Source organism: Centruroides vittatus, unplaced genomic scaffold (genome assembly GCF_030686945.1).
Source record: "Centruroides vittatus isolate TY-2023 unplaced genomic scaffold, ASM3068694v2 contig_1349, whole genome shotgun sequence".
Taxonomy (NCBI): Eukaryota; Metazoa; Arthropoda; class Arachnida; order Scorpiones; family Buthidae; genus Centruroides; species Centruroides vittatus.
In genome coordinates this window covers 571,222-588,204 of record NW_027120858.1, presented here as the reverse complement: position 1 = coordinate 588,204, position 16,983 = coordinate 571,222, and the positions used below count along the sequence as shown (strand labels likewise).

Sequence of the window (16,983 nt, the reverse complement as noted above, 5' to 3'; positions counted from 1 at the left end):
CCTATATTTTTGGTCTTTTTTGAGATTGAAAGTGGAGGATAATAGGAGTAGAGACACTCCTTGAAACATTATTATATTTGAGTTCTCAAATTTTTTAACTCAAATAAAAGCGTTTAATAATAATAATAATAGGGTAAAGTGTAGGAATTTTGATCAGCCTATATGTAAAAAATTAGCAGCTCGTTCTATGCTAATCTGAGGTAAAAGACACCTTTAATACTTGCAAAAAAGTTAGTTGCAAACACAATAAAGGAATTATAAGACTAGTGGAACTAATTTTTTATGTTTAGTAACTTTTACTGTAAGAAAAGTATATTACAATCGAGTCCGCATAAGTCGTCACCCGGTAACTCGACACCGTAGCTTAATTTGTCAGCTTTCTGTGGTCCCGGCCGACTTACATAAGCATTAATGCGATTAATGTTAAAAAACTCTGTTTACTCGACATCGTTTAACTCGTCACCACTGGTAAATCAACATACTTTTTCTGTTTCACACTTTTTAGATGTCTGATAAGTTGACTCCCCTCCTAAAAAAAATGAGTTCACACCGTACAATAAGCTGTGTAGTGTGAACTCATTTTTCAGGGGGGAATCGACTTATCAGAATTCTAAAAAGTGTGAAACAGAAAAAGTATGTTGATTTATCCAGTGGTGACGAGTTAAACGATGTCGAGTAAACCGAGTTTTTTAACAGTAATAACATTAATGCCTATGTAAGTCGGCCGGGACCACAAAAACTGACTACGTATCGTACGAGTGCCGAGTTATCCGGGTGACGACTTATGCGAACTCGACTGTATTTATTGTGGGGTAAGGTGCGAACTTTTTTGTAAACAATAATAAATGTCACATTGTATGAAAGCATGGATTTTACTAATTAATTACAGCTATGTTGAAGGTTAATACCATAAACACAACCCAAATATTTTTAGCTAATTTTCAACACGCCATTTCGGGGTAAGTCCAATCAGACATGATCAACTGATCGGAATTAGATAGAAAGATGTTGCGCTCGAAGAACTTTGTGATGACGACGAATATGATGATATCGTGCGCAATACAAGTGACATTTGTATCGAATGCGGTGAGAATCATGACATTAAAACAAGTATGGCGTGTTCAAATTAGGCTTATGCAGAATGCGCCGGCTTCAAGTCAACTGAGAATAATATCTAAGACTTCTGCAGTGATAAACATTAATTAAGAGTAAAACGAAGTTATCTGTTATTAATCAAAAATTTAAATGTTAGAAGTATATGACCGGAATTGTCCACAAGAGAAAATCCAATCAAAAGTGTATTTGACGAAAAGGTTAATTTTGAATTTTCTTGGTTGATATTTTTTAAGTGTTTATATGTAACCACGTATATCTAAATTTGGTAATTATATATAGCTTTTTACTTACTTGTAATGAATAAAATTTTCCTTTGGCCAACATTTCTCTCTTAAGTGATCGAAATTCCCCCATCTTATCCTAGCGGATGTAATACCACATGTCACAGCACGACTGAGATTAGGAAATCGTTTGGTAACTGATTGGAAGTCAGGCCCGACTAAACAAAAATATTGGATTGTTGGATAAGGCAACGCAATACGTGCGAACTGACAAGAAGAAGTGCTTCCTGAGAGAAATTTATGGGAAAGTTGCCCCTTAGGTGTTAGAAAAATGAAGAAACCCGGAGCACTCCATGCAGTCAGTTCGTTTGTGAGGCGTAAACCCGCAAGCAATTATCAGTGTTCAGTGTTTATATTTTTTACTGTCACTGGCAGATATAAAAATGCCACTACAAGTAAAATCGTTTCTGTATTATATTAAAGATAATTTTCTGGCTTTGCAAACTGTTGTTATAAAGATTTTAAAATAAAAAAATCACATAAGCTTTAATTATTTTTTATTTTAAATTGCTCTTATTACAATTGCTACCAAAATATTGGCCCATTTCCATGCAAGCGTAACCCTGATTGAACCGCAATAAGAAATTACTAATGGAATGAGATATAAAATCACACGAAGTTGTGATTTTTATATTTTTCTTAACAAATTTTCAAAATTAAAAAGATAAGCAATAAACCGTCAAATAGAATGTCAGTTATTACGTCATAAAACTGTCAGATTACAATCATTTAATATGAATTTGATGTAATAAAAAATAATTTTAATAGTAAACAACAGGGAATAATAAAGAACAGGTTTAATCTTATAAAGAACAACTTAATTACTATTGTTATTTTTTACATCAGAATTCCAAATTTCATTATCTCTATTTTAGTTTATTTTTCTTCTGAAAAAATTGAATTATGGGTTTTTTTATATTATTGTTTACTTTAAATTCGAACTTTTAATTTAAAAATTATTTTCTGACAATGAAAAATAAACATTTTATGTGAGACATAATGATAGATTATATTGGATTAAATTTTAAAAAGTACCTTTCCTAAAATTTCATTCAAAGCAAATAATAATTATTCATTTAAAACTTAGTGCATTAAATAAACATAAAATACTATCATCTATATTCATATTTCAAATGCATTTTGCCTATATTTTAGATACTCATTTAAACTTGGTTCAAATGCAACCAACAACAGACATAACATGTTATATACTAGCAATGTTTATTCAACAATTAAATTTAGCAACAAGTAAAAGACCGATATACAATTCGACAACAAAACCAATGCTTTCCTCCTCAGCTGGTTTTAATTTTACAACCTTTTTAACCGACACATAACACCATTAAAACTTCTACTTTTTTACAATATTTCTTCTTTTTACATATTATATAAAAATACGATTAAACTAATTAAACTACCCTAAGATTATCATACATAAGCGATATTTTACATACAGTTTTCCACAAAATGCATTCCTTTCTTGATAAAACAAAGTTTCGTTGGGGTATCCTTTTTTACAACTGTTCTCCTCCAGTAAGCATACACTGTGTAACCAAATGTCAGGCTACCATTTATTATCAGTATTCATTTGCATTATTACCTTTACCTTCCTTTTATATTTATTTAATTCAACCTTCCAACACAGACCATTTACAAAATATAAAAGGAGGATAAAGGAATAATTAAATGAATAGTGATAGTTGATGGTAGCCTGACATGTGGTTACACTGTGTATGCATACTAGAGAAGAACAGTTATAAAAAGGATACTGCAACAAAATTTTACCAGGGAATGTATTTTATGAAAAAGTATATGTAAAATATTGTGTATATATATATATATATATAACAAGGAAGATTTTTAATTAAATATTCATCAAAAAATATGCTAAGATTCAATCATCACGCAAATGCGATTCAGAGAAATCGAAATCCACTAAAGAATTCTGCATTTCCTATTGCTTTTAATGTTAGAATTGTGCAGTTTCTTTTACTTTTGTTTAAGAATAATATTTTTATACATAAATATTTAACTAAGTTATCTACTATTGATTTTGTGTAATGATTTTATAACAGCCATTTTGTCATAAGTGTTATTTATTATTATAAAATCGATCTTGCATTTTTTAATGTATGATTTATCAATAACACTAAATAAAGTAAGACATAATTAAGTATAAGTAGATAAAATATCATTCATGTCATTTTTATAAAGACCAAAAGCAATTCATAAGCTTAAAGAAAGCTAAAAAAAATAATGGATTGGATTGATTGAAGAAGGCAACACAACACTTGGACGATCTGCCAAAAAGAGGAAGATACCTTTCGAGAGCAATTTCTATAAAAAACTGACAGCTATTTATATGTTAAACACGTGAAGAAAACACGGAAAAATTTCACGAGATCAACTGTCGATGAAGCGCGAATTCCTTAACTAATTACCAGTGTTTAGTGATCTTATCAACTTGGCCATTGGTGACAACTAAGGAAATGGCTTTAGAAATTATGAAGATTATTTTATGCGTGATATGCATTGAATACCTAATCATGATTTTAGTTACTCTGAATAAAAACATTATAATAGTACGTACTGTACAGTGCAATGACTAACATTATTTCCAAAGTAAAATTTTTTCTAATTAAGAATGACAACTAAAAATTTCACATAATAAAAAACTGTTCTTATGAAATTACATTAAACTAATACAGGATAGCTACATATATGAATTAATAATTTAATCGCTTAACATCAATTATCAGTAAACTACATATAAATTATCAACTTAAGCTTATAATGTAGGCTATCAATCAATTTTCTTTTCAATAGGAAATGAATTTATCTGAATAAAAGTATTCATAGTCGACAAAACAATTTGATTCGGTGATTTTACGAAGTTAATTGTAAAATTAAATGATTAAGAAGCCTGTGGATGGAGCAGTGAAAGAAACAAAAATTATATATATTCTAGAAAACATGAAAACTGATATATATTATTGAGAAGTAAAATGACAAATTACCTTGTTTCATATTTTAAGAATATTTTCCAGTTTTCGTTTTATTCGTTAACACTCATCAAAGTATGTTACGAACTTTTTCCATAACTATTTATAGTACTTTTTGACAATGTTTTCGAGTATTGAAAAACATTTACATTTTTAATTTTCATAATGTTTATTTTTTCAAATAGTCATTCACTGGAAGAATGGGATACAATTTTGTAGGAACAAAAATCGATAATTGATATCAAAATTATTGCCATAAGAAATTAATTCATGTACTAAGTTATATGTATACTATATGAAACAAAAATAATTGAAGCGTTTACTTATGCTTCTTAAGAAGACATAAGAAACTACACAAGATGTATTATAAACACAATTGTATAATAAAGAGAGTAGACGTGTTTGTTTGTATTTCCTTCAATAATTCTAAAATTATTTGCCGAAAATAATGTATAAATAGATATTGCTACCTATTATTAACACAATTTTATAATAATTGAGGAAATATTAAATATAGAATTTTCTTACAGCAAAATTCCGCATTTCTTCGAATTTCACAGATTCCTAAGAGTAGTACAAATAAAAGGAAACAAAGATAAGATATTGAGTATCATATTTTAAAAACATTCATAAATTTATTGTAATAATTTTAAACAAAAACATTTTAAAATATTTTTGAGTACACAAAATAAATAAAACGTAAAAGAACTATAAGAAAATATTTATTTTTATTTCATCTAAAAGGAATATTTTTTAAAAATCTTGCTCATTCGTTAAAAATATTAAATTACTAGAAAGTATTAAAATATTTTTATAACTTGAAAATTATTTATATAAATTCTTTGCTTAAACAGTTTCATTGTTTTTGAGGTAACGAAAGCGCTTGAATGAAAAGTAGTTGAAAGAAATATAAAGGAAAAAAGTAATTAAATTAACTCTCGTAGAGATTCAAAATAATACATTTGTCAGAAATGATGTTGAGCCTCTTAATCCGAACAAAATAAAAAATAATAGATTGAATACGAAATACTCGTAACTATTATTATCAGATTAGAATCTTAATGATAAATAAGGTTTACTAGTAGTTGATTAAGGAAAATTATATTTATAATAATGAATTGCAAGATTAGAGAATATAAGATTTATCTGTATTAATTAATTTTCTACCCAAATTTAATGTAAATGAGAGAAATCACAGAATACACTGATTTTAGAAGAGTAAACAATTTATGATCTTGAAGAGAAAACAATAATTCTTACAACAGTTCTAAATTACATTTAAAAAACTGGATTTGAATGATATTATACTGTATACATGTTAATTGTCGTTACAATTTTAGTTTGAAGTAACATAACTCTTAAATAGCTTAACATATAAAACGAAAAATTGTTTTATCGGATAGAAATAAACATTGACATATGTAAAGAAACGTTTTACATCTAAAATTATTAAAGCACATTTAAAGTTATATATTGAAGAATAAACCAAAATATAAAAAAATAAACTTGAAGGTAGTCTAGCTAGTAAGAAATTGTTTTCTTTTAAAAAGAAGAAACAAACCAAAGAACAAGTTTTAATTCGAGCATGAAACAAGAACTCAATATGATATTTCAAAACACAAAGAAAATGTAAAAGTTTAATAGTACAGACGAAATATTATAGTCGATAATCGAATAGCAAAATTCATGAAAAAAAATTGAGATAATCATCGATAAAAAAGTAGATAACGTAAACTTTTTACAATTCAAATTGTGATTTCAGATATGAAGAAACGATGCAAATTTAATTGAATTCCAAACAGATAAAAAAAAAATAGAAAATTTGCCGGAAATGAAAAGGGCATGCAGATGAAATAAAAATAGAATAATGTTTTAGTAAAGAAAAAAAGATGTACAAAAGAGATTTGTTAAAGAATTGCTTAAAATTTTCGTAATAAAATTAAAATCACAGATCAGAAAAACGAAAAAACAATTTTAATTAATAAATTACTCTACATACTTTTTAATTTTAAATTCTGTTACACTCTAAAGTCATTACTTTTAAAAAATGACAGTCTCATGAAAAATATCATTTAAAATGAAATAGTATATTTAAACAACATCGTTTCTAGATTATACAGATAACTCTCGTATAACGCAGCAGTTCTGTTTCATAATAATCTGGAGTGTTAAAAATCACGTTATGCGAGACCCATTACATATATAAAGTGGGTTTACGTTCCAAAACTATTTTTTAAATATAAATTTTATCTTCCTGTTAGAGATAATAGTTTTATTTAGTTCATAAAAGTTCATTTAACAAAACGTGAATTAGAGAACAAAAACAAACTTCCTAAAATTTGTAAAATAAAGAATTGTACATAACTATCTTTCATTTCACACAAAAGTAAATTTTTGTCGTCTTCACAGCGTATTTCTTAAACAACATTTTTATGATATTTTTTATTTGCCAATGACCGGGATTTTGTTCATCGTTAGAAATCGTTTGGACCTTGCTGTAACTTTACCTTGCTGTACCTTGCTTTTTTATATTTCGAAATTTCAATAAAATGTAGCCTTTGCTTAAAAATTAAAGTTTAGTTTCTGAAACTGAAATAAGAAACGAATTGCTGTATATTTCATGTAATACTCTTTTATAAGGTATATTGTTAATACTGGTAATAACGTATACTGTTATAAAGTTTATAAGGTATGAGCAGACCAAAAGTAGTAATGAAAAATGAATATAGTAATATTTATTCTACCCATAAATATTTAAAAAACATTAAGATCTAATTACACGCGAAGTTCGAAGAAAGGTTAAGAATTAAAATGCGGGCTGAGTGTGTAACTCATCCCGCATTTTAATTCAGTATTTGAAGAAAATTTCATTAATCTCGATTACAGGAAAATAAAAATTTTATAATAATTGGCATAAAGATAACTTCATTATTCGTAACACTATTAATAATAAAGAAAAATAGAGAAAATAATTCATGCAGAAGAAACTACTAAAAATTTGTTTTTGATAAAATAAAACTTATAAGTCACATAATCAAAAAATATATATATTGTATACAATCCCTCTTGCATCGAATTTCGTTCACTAATAAAAACTTAGAATAATTTATAGTAATTGCACAGATGTTTATTTTGTACCAAAAGTAATCTTATATATAAAATTCTCGTGTCACAATGTTAGTTACCTTACTCCTCCGAAACGGCTTTACCGATTTCTACCAAATTTTATATGCATATTCAGTAGGTCTGAGAATCGGCTACTATCTATTTTTCATACCCCTACACTATTTCCCCCTTTCAAAAATATATTTATATATAGATTAAGGCTTTTATGTCCAACAGATGGCGCTAACTTCCGACGACCTAAGTTTGTTTTTCTGTGAGGCATTATGCTTTTCTGTGAGAATGGACTGAAGCAGATCATTTTCTATCTATCTATATAAATAAAATACAACGTTCGTTTGTTCCTACCGATTCCTTTGAAATTTTGACACAACATTGCATTCGAATACGCACGTTTTTTATATAATATACATGTCGAAATTCCCCCCAGTGAGGGGAGATAGACGGGATTAAGGCTTACCATGAAGAACTCGGCTTCTATTATACTATTTTACATGCGGTTTTTTGCGTTTTTAATTGCGTTTTAATAGGTTACGTCAACAGAATATACACTAAAAAGGTATTTTTCGATATTCCCCAGCGGGAAAAGTGACGGGATTAAGGCTTACTGTGAAGAACTCGGCTTTTATTATACTATTTTAGATGCGTTTTTGATTGCGTTTTAATAGGGTACGTCAAGAGAATGTACACTAAGAAGGGATTTTTTGAAATTCCCCCCACGGGGAAGTTTTATACATTTATAATAGATACATTTTGAGCCACAACAACGCGTGGCCGGGTCAGCTAGTTATCTATAAAGATAAATGGTCATAAAAACATAGTAACACACCGTTCGGGAAAATATGTTGCTATTAACATATATAATTTATAATCTTCAGAACCTTTGCAACACCTTTCTTCGAACTTCGTTCAATGCGTTAAGATTCTGTAATAGCTTTATCTTTTCTCTTTAAAAGCGTTGCAAGGTGATAACACATGGGAGACACAAACTTGTGCAGCAACTGCGTGGGAATTTTTTTCCATTATTCGCTTAAATACGTGTGTAATTGTTATAACGTGCAAGGACGGCGTTGAATCATGTTTCTTTACAAAAATCTTCATATATTTTTTATCGGAGACATAATCTAATTATATATATATATAACTAGTAGCCCGGGCCGCCTCCTTGTGGACGTTCTAGCAGCAGCATCGATAAATTCATATCAATGGAGAACGTTTTCATATCAAAGGGGAATTTTTAAAAAATCCCTTCTTAAATAATTAGACTACAACCAGGCTTTGTTTGTCCTAGCATTTTGCGGACTTGCTGGAAAATACAGGTTTGTCTTTGAAAAACTTTACGTTTTGATTCGTGAAGTTGTTACTGAAGGATTAGAATATAGGCTTCAGAGTTCACAACATTATCGCAGAAATGCAAATTTCTAACCCCACTTCGCGCTCATTCATCCCCAAATAAGCTACTTCTAGAGTAGTCTTGAATAATGTGCTGAATTATTAGCGTCATCTTTTGAATGCTTCTTTAGCTTTTTTTGATTATATTCCTACAGTCGAATAAAGTGTTGATTCATCCGACAATAGTATTTTTTTGCAATCAACGTTTATCCATTTCAGATGAGTTCTGGCCAAAGCTAAACGCCTATTCTTGCGTGATTGATTTATGAGAGGTTTTCCCTTGATTTTTACAGCCTGTATTTGCCTCGTCAGTTATATCTCCAAACTAAGCGTTCAGATAATGGGATATTAAAGTATACTATTATCCACTTTGTCATATCTTCCATGGAAACTAGCTTGTTTTGGGAAATATAGAGTCAAAATGACTATAGTTTTCTGAACTGAGAAGTAGTTTTATTCCTAAAACTTTATCTAGACGAATGTTTTTTCTTTCTGAAAAATATTTTATGATTCCCTCATTTGTACACTCAGATATCTGCATATCCCGCTGAATACTGCATTGAGAGACTCCTTCGTTACATTTCAAAATAATAATTTTCCTGATTGGTTTCGGTATTGCCTTACCTCTCTCCATTTTTCACAGACATTGATTTGAACAACTAACGATAACTTGTCTTTTATACGCAAGACGTGACATGAGATAAACACGAGAAATTTTAGAAAATTCTAAAAATTCTCCAAAAATCCTTTTTGAACGAACTTCATTTTAATATGCTGCCAAGCGGTTGCAAGATTTGCATATTATATTTTAGCTATGTGTTCCATACTCATGAAATCCAAAGTAATAAATTATCGGACTGAATTTTTTTATTTACGAAACGAATTATTTATAGCGCATGGTTTAATATTTATGCAAGAACTTTTAAGTTTATGTAAATTTCTGAAAGTTTAAATGGTAAACGAAGTTTATTGCAAACGGGGCTGTAATTACAATTAAATTCAAATATAGTAAGATAATTCTTCGTAAAATTGTAACAAATATTTTTAAAACATTAATAAGTCTAGCTTTTCTTAGAATTTGTATTGTAACTAATTACAATAATATAATTTATATAAATAATCGTAATCACTAATAAGCCAATACATCACTTAAACTTTACGAATAAATATCTAAAATGGTACAAATGGCTTTTGTTCCATACATAATAAAGAATATATTAAATTATAGATAAGATTAACGTAATGTACCATGGACTTTTTGATCATCACATACAATTAACACCTTATCTTAATTTAAGAAAGCAACTAGATCACATTTTAGTGACAATATAAAATGAACATAAATTTAAAACATTTACATGCTAATTTGAAAGAAATATAAAATTTATTTCATAAAAGGCAAAATTTAATATGCTTGAAAGACTTTTTAAAATAATATTTCTCAAATATAATATAATATAAAAATTTTGGTTTTAGTTTCCATTATAAGGTCTTTAATATATCGTTAAAAGACTTTTATATATTGAAGTTTCAAAATACTATCAGTTAAAATATTTTTGAAAATATAAATTAACTCGATAGCAAAATATTTTATCGCCATATACTGTAAGACAAAAACATTTCAGTTCATAATTGGACAAATGGATAATACCATCAAACCCTAGTAGTTAGTGTCGTGTTTGTGTCTGACCAATAGGATGACTGTGAAAAGTATCAATAAGGACCAATTCCTATAGAAGGTCTTCTCGGTATGCGGCCGTCTCTTCGCAGATCGCCCATGCCTCAACCCACTCACACAATTCACGAAAACATATTTCGTGGACTAGTATAAAACCGAATTAAAAATAATTGATTGTTTGAAGTTTTATAAGTAAATTAGCATCTAGCAGTTCCTTTCCCTCTTTATGAGTCTTAGCGAAGGCAAAGAGCCTAGGGAGCCCTGGTCTAGGGTTCCGGCATTTTCGGACAAACGGTAAGATCCTCGCTAGTTTGGTTTCCTCCAGTTTTTTAACCCTTCTATCAATAGCTTGAACTATTTTACTGTCGACCTTGATACATTCCGTTTTTCTGATATATTCTTCTAAGGCTCTATCATATGTTTGTTTTCTCATTATAACCATTTGTTTGCTTTTATCTGCTCTTGCTGCAATCAAATTATTCTCTTTTAACCATCCCTTAGTATATCTGATGTCCTTGCTATAGCTTCCCCTTTTCCATTTATGTTGGTTTTTTAACACAGTCTTCCAACAAAAATAGTCCGTCTCCACCGGATCCAAACCACTAATTCCTCTTTCGATCTCCTGGTAAGACGTTTCCCATATCCCCGCACTCTCCGGGACGAAGTTCGGTCCTTTGTTCAGCAGCTCTTTTACCCTATTGGGTACTATCAATTTGGTTCCAAAAAATAAGAGGAAGAACGTTACAACATACGTAGTATGGGACCAAATTGATGTACCCAATAGGGTAAAAGAGCTGCTGAACAAAGGACCGAACTTCGTCCCGGAGAGTGCGGGGATATGGGAAACGTCTTACCAGGAGATCGAAAGAGGAATTAGTGGTTTGGATCCGGTGGAGACGGACTATTTTCGTTGGAAGACTGTGTTAAAAAACCAACATAAATGGAAAAGGGGAAGCTATAGCAAGGACATCAGATATACTAAGGGATGGTTAAAAGAGAATAATTTGATTGCAGCAAGAGCAGATAAAAGCAAACAAATGGTTATAATGAGAAAACAAACATATGATAGAGCCTTAGAAGAATATCAGAAAAACGGAATGTATCAAGGTCGACAGTAAAATAGTTCAAGCTATTGATAGAAGGGTTAAAAAACTGGAGGAAACCAAACTAGCGAGGATCTTACCGTTTGTCCGAAAATGCCGGAACCCTAGACCAGGGTTCCCTAGGCTCTTTGCCTTCGCTAAGACTCATAAAGAGGGAAAGGAAATAAGGCCTATTGTGGAAAAACGAAAAGCACCTACATTTATCCTGGAAAAAAGATTGCAAGAATACGTCTCCTCACGGATGGAAAATAGTAATTTAGTGGTAAAGGATCCTGTTTTGGTAGTTAAAGAGCTACAAAACATCGCCTTGAAGGATGAAGAAGTGGGAACTGTGTTAGATTACGAAAGTTTGTACCCGTCTATTAAGATTGAGTCCTGTGTAGAAGCACTTTTGGAGTTCTTGTTCAGAGAAAACCCGACTTTAACACAACACAGAAATGAGGTTATAGAAATGGCTAACCTAGTATGTTGCGAATCCTTCTTCGCTTACGAAGACCAAGTATTTAAGCAAAAAAGGGGAGTACCGATGGGAAGCCCAATTTCGGGGCTCCTTTGCGAACTGGTGGTTAGTAAAGTAGAAGAAAAAGTTTTGCGAAACTTCGAAAGGGATATAGCATACTACAAGAGATATGTAGATGACATTTTCATATTATGGAAGAACAATCGAGTAATTGCTAACTTTGTAGATAGAATTAACGAGAACCAAGAGGGCCTTCACCTTAAGCTAGAGCAAAAAAGCTCCAGGATGGTACATTTCTTAGACATTAATGTTATATTTAGCAAAGGGCATATATCCACTGGCGTATTCATTAAACCAACGCATAGCCCACTATATATTCCTGCAAGCTCTAATGACCCTTATAAATATAAGTTAGCGGCATTTAGAGCATTGATTAGAAGGGCCTTTATATACTGTGAGAATGTGATAGACCGGGATACAGAGATAGAAAGAATTATACAGATAGCAGGAACATTAGGTTATAAGAGGAAAGTCATCGAGGGAATTATTAGAAAATTTGAAGCCAGTTATGATAAAGGCACTAAGCACGGGCCTTACAGGTACACTAAATTTACATATAATAAGTATCTAGGAGGGATTATGAAAGAAATAGCAAGCATCAATGATACAAGGGTGATCTTAAAAAGAGCTCCGAATTTGTATAAAATACTTAGGAACGATAAAGGGTTAGTTAAAAAAGAAGATAAGGCGGGTGTGTATAGGATTCCCTACGAGAACCAGCTAATAGGTATTAATAAAGAGTATGTAGGGGTTACCACTAGAAACTTAGGAATAAGGATCAAGGAACATAAGTATGATATTAGAAAAGGTTCCAATACAACAGTACTAGCCCAGATGGGGCAAGCAGAGGGATCCTTGGTACGATGGAATGAGGCGAAAATCATAAAACAGGTACATTCCCCAACTTTGGCAAGAACAGCTGAAAGGTTAGAAATTTACAGAAGCAAGTTAAAAGATAAATGTATTAACGCAAGGGACGCGGAAGGTCTTCCTTCGGCTTGGAAATATGCCGTTAAAAACTTATAAGAGGCACGTGAGCTCTAGTATATTTTAATGGTGAATTATTACCGGTTAGGATAGATAATATTATGATTGGATACGAGTATAACGTTTTTATATTACACTTGTTGTATCTTTTACAATGTTTTACTTTTTTATTGATGTTACTGGTTATATTTTTAAATTTTTATTGATGTTACTGGTTATATTTTCAAATTTTGAAATTGATGTTCCATTTAAGAAACATTCTGTTTAACCTGAAGATGATCTATCGATTAGATCGAAAACGTTAGTTACATTAATAAATCTCTCAGCGAACATTAAAGTGTTGATTTAAGTTTTTTATTTATTTAATTCTGCTGGGTACGAGTGTGGTTTATATTAATTTGTTCTCATTTAATTTACAACAAAATAAATTTTTATCATCAAGATATTTTAGACATTATTAAAGATGTGAATAATTTTTTTTTATTCGAAAATATTAGGAATATTTTTAAAAATTATCAAAAGAATCTCTTTTCAATCTCGCATTTTATTCTCAAGAGAAATTATTATTTTTTTAACTTAACATTTGCTGAATTTGTCAAATAAATTAATCCGCATCAATAAAGAAAAGTTTCGAGTAAAATTACATTAAAATTCGACTTATTTTTTTAAAATTCCTACCTACAAAATTAAAAAATTGATAAAATAAAAAAGAAGACAATTAAAATTTATTAATATTAATCAGTTTCTATCATATTTTCGAATTTATTTCAAATATAGTCATAAACTTTTTAAATATCGCTTTGAACGATACATATATAATTATTTGTAAAAGCCTTACTGTCGTTAAATTCTAATATTATTGTTAATTGTCTACTTGGACTTTACTTATTAATTGGACTTTATACTGGTGTTTAAAGATTGGCACAGTAATGAGAGTTAGTTCAGGAAAGAACAAAATTTCTGTATTATATCACCTTTAGTAATAATTTCTGTACACATATTATACGTGTTTCGGGCTAGCATGCCCCTCATCAGCAGTACTACCAAACACTAAAAAGTAACGATAACAAAACAAATAAGTTACTGTGTAACTTAAAATTTCTTAGCAATAAAATACAATTTTAAAACTTACTGTAAATACATATTCCAATCCCGAGTATAACTGAATAATATTTCTCGTTTTACAATTAAACATTGATTTACTTTATTTATTTAATTTTAATTATACAGTGAAATGTTTAATTGTAAAACGAGAAATATTATCCAGTTATACTCGGGATTGGAATATGTATTTACAGTAAGTTTTAAAATTGTATTTTATTGCTAAGAAATTTTAAGTTACACAGTAATTTATTTGTTTTGTTATCTTACTTTTTAGTGTTTGGTAGTACTGCTGATGAGGGGCATGCTAGCCCGAAACACGTATAATATGTGTACAGAAATTATTACTAAAGGTGATATAATACAGAAATTTTGTTCTTTCCTGAACTAACTCTCATTACTGTGCCAATCTTTAAACACCAGTATAAAGTCCTATTAATAAGTAAAGTCCAAGTATACAATTAACAATAACATATATAATTATGTTTATTATAGCAGTTAATTAAATAGAATGCAATATAAAAATGAATCATACAATTCAAAGAATTTATCAAATAATTTTATAGATTAGAATTTTACTAAATAATCAACATAATAGATGAAATCAAAACACATCGTTTATTTATCATAATAGGGATTACACTTTAGTTACAGGGGAATACATTGCTTTTAATTCTCCAAATTTGAAGATAATATATTGAAAAAATAGTCAATATAATAAATAAAATGATCATGGATTTTTTAATGAAAAATTCCAAAGCAACAACAACATTTTATATGAAAAATACATGCCCACAATGTGATAAGTTTAGAAAGTTTGTGTCAAGACGTTCCATTCACGACGAAATAATAAAAGTTTTGCCACAGAATCAAAAAAAAACGTTGTTCCATTGTTAGGAGAGAAAAACATTCAGCAATTTTTTCGTTAATATTAATATAATAAATGATTCAAATTGATTTCCAAAAATCATTTCTATAGAAGAAAAAAATAATACCAATGATTAATCTATTTATAATTTTTTCCAAGAGATTAATTTTTTTTGGTAAGAAATAATTAATATTTAAAAAATGAACAAATTTGTCGATTAATTTTTTGAAAATTTCTTCATAGGTTATGAAGTTTGTGAAAGATTTCGATATTAAAATTAATTATCATTAAAATCAAAATTAAAGACATTAAGTTAATAATAGATATAAATTATGTTTAATTAAAAATGAATGAATTAATTACTTGATTATTGCTCTTTTTGCAGATAAATTTTGCACACCTCGGTTCGTTAAATTGTAATTATTTGATATTAATAATGTCATTATACTATTTTTTTTTGTCATGTATTTCTATTCAATACATTTTAAATATTCTACATAATATGTTGTTGAATTAAATGAGTTGCGATATGACGTGAACCTATAATGCATTTACATTTGTCTTATCTTTACAAGTGCTTAAAAATAGCAAACAGATATAATTTTTATTAGAATAAAGAAAGTTTGTTCTAATAAATCACTTCTTTCTTTATTTATAAACTTTAATCTTAAATGGAAAAGATTAAATTTATTAGTTAATAATATGGCCATCAATCCTAGTATAATTTAAAATTTATAAATTATGTTAATAATTAGTAATAATCACGTATTTGTTTCTGTATTTTTCATTAGAAAAATTGTACACATTTTCCAATTACGGAGGTTACAGACAAAATAATAAAAATAGAAAAAATTATTAACACTTCTCCATTTTGAAAATTCTGTTTTAAGATAAATATGTATATCTTAATACAATATTTAAATAGATGTTATTTCATTCCCTTTAAAACATAAGACAAAAGAAAATAGTAAAAAATGAATATAAATTTTGTAATTTTTATTTTTGTTTTTAATATAAATCAATCAAAATTAATGTCATGTATTAAGAATACCTCATATTCGAGAACGTAACATTTACAAATTTAAAAATTTTATATAAAAGTGTTTAGTATAGTGAAAAATACAACATACGAGTACAATAAACAAATTAAAAAGACATTTTTAATTTGCTTGTACAAGTAAAATTTTATTCATACGTTAGAATTCTTTCTCTTATCTTATATTGAATTCTCTTGTTATTAAATCGGTATGTTTATCAGAAATGCAATAAGTTATGTAATATTATATGAATGTTTCGTGCGATTTTTTTAAATTTTTAAAAAATGAATAAAATTTTCTTAGAGATCCATAAGCTCAAATAGTAATATGATGATAGTGCATAATTATATGATAAGTTACTAAAAATCTGTGTATTTTTTAAAGTAATTTGTTTCAAATATTCCCACAGGAAAAAATTTAATAGAATGGTATCAAGCAATTTATGAATTCCAATACAGAATATCTATCAGCATTCTTAGAAAATATATTATTCGGAGAGTCTATTATTAAAATTAAGATTAGTCTATTATTATTAAGATTAAATAAAAATTAGCCATTGTTCTTGTTAGCCAGTTATAAAGTCTATGTGACTTTTATAATGTATTGAATGTAAAGTTAAAATATAGTTTTTCATTACAATCTCGTTTACAGATACATTAAATTATTGTTGTAACTGTCATGGAAAAATCCATTAAATGTATCGTAGTACAAAACTCATCAATAGTTGTAATATAACTTTATCCATTCGTGTATTTTGTATTCTGATGATTAATCA

General features: G+C 28.7%; 2 protein-coding genes across 2 annotated transcripts in view; one reads left to right on the top strand and one right to left on the bottom strand.

The window, feature by feature from the left end:
• The window catches only part of LOC136990884 (probable G-protein coupled receptor No18), a 131,227-nt gene that overhangs the window by 92,389 nt on the left and 21,855 nt on the right, over nt 1–16,983 (bottom strand). The window lies entirely within an intron of this gene.
• Nucleotides 11,937–13,241, top strand: LOC136990876 (uncharacterized). The gene has a single exon (XM_067289328.1). It carries the CDS (start codon nt 11,937–11,939, stop codon nt 13,239–13,241), a length of 1,305 nt encoding a protein of 434 aa, XP_067145429.1.

Excerpts from the sequence above, each read along its gene's own strand:
- LOC136990876 (XM_067289328.1), top strand. The coding sequence starts at position 11,937 with ATGGAAAATAGTAATTTAGTGGTAAAGGATCCTGTTTTGGTAGTTAAA.